The sequence below is a fragment of the Triticum dicoccoides genome, chromosome 5B, assembly GCF_002162155.2.
Source record: "Triticum dicoccoides isolate Atlit2015 ecotype Zavitan chromosome 5B, WEW_v2.0, whole genome shotgun sequence".
Classification (NCBI taxonomy): Eukaryota; Viridiplantae; Streptophyta; class Magnoliopsida; order Poales; family Poaceae; genus Triticum; species Triticum dicoccoides.
The window spans coordinates 619,903,868-619,911,250 of record NC_041389.1 but is presented as its reverse complement, the minus strand read 5'-3'; the positions used below and the strand labels follow the sequence as shown (position 1 = coordinate 619,911,250).

Here is a 7,383-nt window from a genome sequence, read left to right as displayed (position 1 = left end):
TATCCTTTTTTTTCTTTTGTCCTTCTTTCATTCTTTTTTTTACTAGTACTAGTACATGTTAGGGCATCTCCAGCCGTTGGCCCCCCAGGGGGCGTCTAAAAGCGCCGCCTGGGGGTGAGCCGGCACGAAAAATGGCCCTGGGGGCGAGTCGGGCCCCAGCCGTCGGCCCCCAGGGCCGCCCCCAGGCGCGTGTTAAAAAAAAGGGCCGTTCGGCGAAGTTATGATAAAAAGTAGTTAAATTTCGGCTAAACATGGCAAATTTCGGCGAAATTCGCGCATTTTCATTACATTAACCTAATCTAAAAAATAAAGGGGCTGAAGTCGTCGCCGTCGTCGCCGCCATCGTCGTCGTCGGCCTTCTCCTCCCTGACGCGGGCGCCCCTGCTGGACCCGGCATCGCCATGGCGGACTGGCGGCGGCGCGTCGTCGTCGTCGTCGCTGTCGCATAGGACGACGACCCCGTCTTCATCGCGGCCGTCTGCTGGCGGCGCTCGAAATACGCCGCCCAGGCCGCGTGGTTGTCGGCGGCGTACTGGGGGAGGGAGAGTTGGGCGTCTGTGAGGGACGCGCGCACGATCTCGACCTCCTCGGCGAAGTACTTCGGCTTCGCCACGGCGTCGGGCAACGGGGGAATGGGCACTCCCCCGACGCTGAGTCTCCACCCCGTTGGCCCGGCGCGCATGTCCGGCGGCGCCGGGATGTTCGCCTGGAACAGGAGCCAGGACTCCTGTTCGCGGAGCGAACGGCGGCCGAAGCCGTTGGCCGCCGCCTCGTCTCCGGGGAAGCGTTCTGCCATGGCGACGGCGCTCGGGAGAGGCAGGGGCTGGACGGCGGCGAGGGGGCGGGGCGGGGCTGGTGTGGGCACAGGAGAGTGGAGGCCGCCGGCTTTTATAGCCGGGCCGCGCCTGTGTGTGCGCGTGCGAGGGAGGGGAGGCGTCGGCGCGCCGTCCCGTGAAGCGCCGCCCGTGAAGGAATCAATGGCAAGGCTGACCGGCGGCAGCCTTGCCATTGATTCCCCGCGGGAACCGAGGCCGTTGGGAGGAGACGAGGCGCTGAGTCACTGACGCGGCTGGCCCGCGGCTTCTTCGCGCCACAACAACTCGCCCCGGCGCCCCCCAGCGCGCCGGGTTCGGGCTGGGTCCGCCGGCGCTGTTTTCGGCCCAAGCCGGCGAAAATCGGGCTCCTGGGGCGCGACTGGGCCGTTTTTTCGGCGCCGGCGCGAAAAAATCGCCTGGGGAGGCCTTCCTAGGGCGCGGCTGGAGATGCCCTTATACGCTAGATCGAAAATTGTTTGTCCTTCAAAAAATACAAAAAATGGTTTATCTGCTGTTTTTTCTTTTTTTGTCCTTTCTTTTCTTTTCTTTTTTCCCTATTTCTTTCTTAGTACACATTGTAATCTAGATTGAAAAAAACACACAAAAAAACGTTTTATCTGTTGATCTTTTTTCTTCCGAGAGGCTTGTCTATTCGCCAGTTTTAGTTTTATCTGATATTCATATAATGTGTAGGTAGTGATGAATTATAGGGAATATCACAAATGTGAGGATTCATGTACGCATGATGCCCAACTTTTTATATCCAAAACTCATTCGTATACAGAAAATGTTCCAACGGCTACAACTCCCAAAGAGAGAACAAAGAACAAGGAAACATCAATACGGAATTACTTTACACAGTGTTTCTCGCAATAAAATAAAATTAACATGGCCATCTCTTTCACAGAAGTTGCTGCTGTCAAGCCAGATAATTGTATATCTGGGGGTTACTCCGGTCTCTCTCCAGGTACTCCCTGTCGATTAGGCTCTCTATTCTCTTCTTCATATCCGCTGGCTTAATCGGGAACTTGAGCTGAAAGGGGGAGAAATGGTGGCCAGATGCAGGTCAAATTGCTGCACAGGGAAAAGGGTGCAGGAAAATCATATCAATCACTACGTGTGTTACCTGCTGGAAAAGCTCGGTTATTAGAAGGGTGTGGCTGAGTGTTTTCCTCGTCTTCATAATTCGAACTATGGCTGCATCAACCTGCATATAATAAAGAGAACCAGGTCAGGTTATGCTTTGAGATTGTACGACATCAAAGACATGACTGGCAATCAGATTTCTGCAGAAAGATTTTTATAATTGTTTTGTATACAATACAGAGGACAAACTTTTCTACCATAAGCAATAAAGCACGATAATATCAGCAGAGCAAGCAAATGTAGAGCATAATAGGTACATCGACCATGCAACTACTAGTCTTACAGGGATAATTGATTGCGCATTTATCTGCCTATTCTGACAGTTAAACCACAAAAGTTTCTGTTTGCAAGTTCAGTCACCTGATACTGACGATCTTGAAATACTCTCTCAGTGGTGCTTGTGTTTTCTTCTACTGTTTCCTTCATCTGAATTGCATTCACCTGCAAAATAGAACAGCACCTTAGTTAAACACTTAAACTCGATGGCATCTGAAGTTGCCCTTCTCATCCAAAGAAAATTAAGGGGAAATATACCTTTATGCGATAAAGGGGAGCACTAAAATCTTCATTAAATACGAATTCGTCCTTATCATCTATATCTCGTCCTTTTGGTGTCTGAAACACAAATGATGATTAACCAAGCTTCATGCTGAAAATTTGTCAAAGACAAACAAAAGAGTCGCACCTTTTGGAGAACCCTAACTTTGCCACATGCAAGTGACTGCAGTGTTCTTCTCAATTCTTTATCCTCAATACCAGTCGACTCCTTTATGTCGACAAAGCTTAGCTTTTGTGCATCGTTGAACAACATCAGGACTACACTCTAATACAAGGAATAAAATCAGAGTTTAGCTATTGCTCTCAGATAATTACCACTATCATAAACCACGAGAGGGGGGGAGCAATAATCCAACCTGAAATAATGACACTGCAAGTTCCTTTCTACCTTTGGGGAACTCTACTTTTAATACACAATGACCCAAAGAATTCTGCCACATTAGACGCCTTCCACTGTACTTGCTCAAATAGAATTCTTTAAATATATCCTGTCAAAGAGAAGGGTTTAAAAACAGACTTCAAATTTGCTGTGACTATGCCAAGTCAGCCCAGACTAACCTGATACACATTGAGTTCATGTGGGAGCTTCACATCCATCGGTGGATATGTCGGCCAGTAGCTGCAATTCAACAGATTGATCAGAACCGCATATATATGATCAAGACAACATCAATGATTGCATGTTAGTATGCTCCGCAAATGCTAACACTAATCCATTGCATTCAGATACCAGCTACATGCTCTTCTTATAATAAAGCCCGTACAAGTAACAATTTCAGACTCAAGACTTTAGACAACTGTCATATCAATATAATGTGCTTCTTAGAACGCATGTAAATGTGAGGGCAAAGGTTACTTACCCTGTTGTAAGCACATGTACACTCATTTCAATGCCAGTTGGAAGCTTTGTCCTTGCCTGAGATGATTGCTTGAAAGAATCATTTATTTCTTTGGATAATTCAATGTCCTGTGAACCAAATTGAGATATGAAGAATGATTATATATACTCCCTCTGTTCACTTTTATAAGGCGTTGTAGACACTTCAGACAGCGTGCAAAACAACTCAATTTCAGTTGTCTGAAACGACTTATAAAAGTGAACGGAGAGAGTAGTATAAATGGATATAGTATATAAGCAAGCATCAGAAGAAGACAGGATACAAGAGAATCATCAGTAACAAAAACTACGCTACCTTGAACATTCCCTCCAATTTGTTGGTAAATTGACTTCCGCACTCAGTTTTAAGCTGCAAACAGCAACATGTTCCTCAAATACATCATTATAATTTCAATCACATGTTAAATAGTAGCTTAACCCTCAGAAAAGAAATCATTACCTTTGTAATCATTGATTTCTCAGCATCTATTGATGCGCTCTTTCCCAGCAGCAACCTCTTAGCTAGATCCTTCTTGTAGAATGCCTCAAATACATCTTTTCCCTGTCCATGATGAAAATGCACTGCTTTTATTTACGCTACAGAATAAAGGGATGTACATTTAGGTTTGTTACATTTAATTCTCAGTTAACAGTTCTGTCCAGTGAGTATCACATTATGTACTGGTAGTTTTAGGGCCTTGGCTTCTCTTACTAGCTCTGTAATGTACGTTATGGGACGTCTGGGAATTTGGCCTGGCATCACCCTGCCTGGGAAGGCTCAACTATAGCACCTTTGAGGGTAGAGCTTAAACTCATTTAGGTATCGGTTTGTACATGTTGCATCTTAGATAACTGAGCTCCTAGCTCATCAGATCACAGCCTAGTTAAGCTATGTTCTGAAGACATGTGTGTCAAAAGAAACTGCGATGATCTCTACATTTTTCCTCAATTGATATGAATTTGCTTTCAGTCAGGCTCAGCCCAACCAGTTTCATGGATATAATTGCATCAAATGGCTCTGAGACTTACTTGTATAAATCGGAACAGAACCAAAACTTTGTCGAGTATTCCCTCCAATTCTTCTTCTGAAGTACCTTTATTTCCAGCTCGAAGTTTCTCATCGAGAAACTTTGCAATCAATTCAGCCGGTCGATTCTGTTGTTAGGGCACAAGCTGTCAGCCTTGATATTTTGAAAAGAAAACATAGCATACAGAAACTATAAGTACACTAATTTGGGTACTCAAGAGTCAAGACCAACATACAATTTTACCGAGTTAACAATGTGATGAAAGAACACGCGCATCAAAATGCGCCACATAAAATCCAGAATCATGCTTTATGCCTATCAAATCTCATGACTGACTGAAAAAAAGGGCAGCCCAGTGCACGTAGCTCCCGCTTGCGCAGGGTCTGGGGAAGGGTCCGACCACTTTGGGTCTTCTGTACGCAGCCTTTCCCTACATTTCTGCAGGAGGCTGTTTCCAGGACTTGAAACATAAAGCGTGTTGTACAAGACTAAAAGTATGACCCATATTTGTAAATTAAGCAATTGTAGGATTTAGCAAGCCACAAAAGAGAAGATATGACAGGAAAGACGGCACACGAACATTGTGAAACTGCATTCAAGAACAGATACCCCATGGAGCTCCATTTTGCGTTGTATAAACTGCTGCAGTACAGTAGAGCATTGTATGTGTAACAATACTCCCGTCTAAAAAAAATTACTAACACATCACTACATCCATAATTTATCCATAATAAATATATATTAGCAAAATTAGAATGATATGGGGTATCTTTTTTCAAGACGAATGAAATACCATTATTTCCATATGGGTTATTACATATTTTACATACATTAACCTACCAACGTTTCAAATGTTTGACAGCGGATAAAAATCAATATCTGGTGACAGGGTTACTGAGCGCGATTCTTGATGACAGTCTTTTGACTCTATGCTACTACTCCCTCCTGTCACAGATTTTTTATGCTTGATATTCAGTTTGAGATACAATTTTACCATCATTTTTTTATCAGTATTTTACTACTTCTGTGAAAATTGAAGACGTATATAAGAAAACATTATTTATTGCAAATTTCATCAAACAATTTCCATACAGTACCCAGCCGTATAGTAATAGTTATGAGAGAGAGAAAAATGCTGACTACAACTTCCCATGATGATTGGAAAGAGTAATAAATATTTGACCAACAAAAAATAAAAAAAGAAGAAAAAGAACTATTAGATGAAACTATATGCATGACAAGATATCCACTTAGTACTCAACAAAAAGAAATACATATAATGAAGCAGAATGGTAAAATCTGGCCCACCTGGCGTAGATTGATAAGATGCTCGAATGACTCTTTTATAGTATTGGAGAAAGCCTCATTTTTTGCAAAACTTTCTTCTAATATTTTATCAAGGGATGCCTTAAATTCCAGAAGAAAGGGAACCAAATCCTTGTCTTTCTCTTCATCCATGATAATGCCCTGGCCTGTGCCCCGGATATATAAACTAAGTGCTTGCTTTAGCATCTCAATGGCATCAACCCTCTGAAAAAGGGTGTACATCCTCGACAGGTCCGTTACACGATTTGCTTCCATAAGCACTGTAAATCCCTGACCCCACACATAAACGCCAAGAAACACAAAAAGATTCATAAGTGGAGTAGCAGCTAAAATAGATTAGTTACATAATAACAATAATACTGAGAAAGTGAACATCCTTATTGGTTTATCGGTCTTATAGCCAACAAGAATACTGTTCTACAATGCTTGTTCAGGCTACTTGCCACAAAAAGGTCTTACGATGCTAAAAGCAGATGCTCACCTTCTCAATAATTGCGGATGTGTGTCGCTGTAGCAATTGTTTTTCTGTAGTTGCTATAAGTGGCTTCCTCGTGTTAGCTTCCAAATACAGAATGCACCTATCGTGTTCTTCTTGCAACCTTGACTGCATTAACTCGCAAGCAATGCCATCAGTTGCAAGCTATACCCGACTTTCATGGTTCAGTATGAACAAAGTACATGGAGAAAAAAAGAAACCAATCATTACCTCTGTATGCTTTAGATAATCTGGAATATCAGACTGCTGCAAATATTTGACACCTTCAGTAGCATAAAACTCAGAGGTGCATTCAAGAAAAGGCTTTTCGAATGTCTCGGAATACATTCCAAGATCAGTAAACATCTTCAGAAGATGACTAAGTAATGTTTTATCTATTGCTTCACCAAGCCTGATCAGGAAAGAATAATCTTTGAATAAACAGTTTTCCAAGGAAACATAAAATAAATTGATATGAAATTTTAATTGCAGTGATCCTTCATGTTCACAATCCCCATCACATATAATAGAATAATGGATTTCAATACAGATTCTATGACCGGGAAAGAGAAGACAATTACATTCCTGCACAGGCTGGTGTTAGTTTATTTGATGAGCATGCATATAACAGATTCAGTGAAAAAAATCCAAGTGATCAAAACATGAAAACGCGATGAAAGAGGCATAATACATTCAGTAACCATATTTAGCCTTTACCCGTTGATATTAAGATGAATTTGGATCACAATAAAAAACATATAGGCCACACATTTGTTAATCTGAAAATTTCCCGTATTGAACACATATGCATCATTAAGCATTTGTGCTTTTTCACTTGCATTAGTAGCAGTGTTAACCATGATACAAATCATTCGCCTGATCCACATTTCTCACAGAATAGATATTCCAATCAAAGGGGTGATAGTAGGATTTAATGATCACACAAAGGATTGTTGCTTAGGATTCATCAAAAAAAATTACTACATAATCATATGGTATGTGAGGATATGATAAATATATTATTAAGTTGACTATAGTCACTTCGGATATGTACGATGGCAGCAGTGCGGATTTATTTGAAAGCAACAGACATCTGGTTATGTAAGAGAACCTATGCCAGGTGTAGGTCACTAGTAGTTCATCTAATTCATCTCCACA

The 7,383-nt window shown here is 42.2% G+C and overlaps 1 protein-coding gene across 1 annotated transcript in view; it reads right to left on the bottom strand.

Annotated features, from left to right (window-relative positions):
* Window positions 1–1,538: 1,538 nt before the first annotated feature.
* Window positions 1,539–7,383, bottom strand: part of LOC119312110 (cullin-4-like) — an 8,267-nt gene continuing 2,422 nt past the window's right edge. Inside the window, exons 4-17 of the mRNA XM_037587844.1 lie at window positions 6,457–6,637; window positions 6,232–6,354; window positions 5,733–6,020; window positions 4,426–4,551; window positions 3,857–3,958; window positions 3,713–3,766; window positions 3,380–3,486; window positions 3,078–3,138; window positions 2,876–3,007; window positions 2,647–2,784; window positions 2,496–2,576; window positions 2,322–2,402; window positions 1,942–2,022; window positions 1,539–1,848 (exon numbers count right to left, since the gene is read on the bottom strand). Coding sequence (XP_037443741.1) covers window positions 1,735–1,848; window positions 1,942–2,022; window positions 2,322–2,402; window positions 2,496–2,576; window positions 2,647–2,784; window positions 2,876–3,007; window positions 3,078–3,138; window positions 3,380–3,486; window positions 3,713–3,766; window positions 3,857–3,958; window positions 4,426–4,551; window positions 5,733–6,020; window positions 6,232–6,354; window positions 6,457–6,637 — 1,669 coding nt within the window. The 3' untranslated portion in view covers window positions 1,539–1,734. The remainder of the gene's footprint in view (window positions 1,849–1,941; window positions 2,023–2,321; window positions 2,403–2,495; window positions 2,577–2,646; window positions 2,785–2,875; window positions 3,008–3,077; window positions 3,139–3,379; window positions 3,487–3,712; window positions 3,767–3,856; window positions 3,959–4,425; window positions 4,552–5,732; window positions 6,021–6,231; window positions 6,355–6,456; window positions 6,638–7,383) is intronic.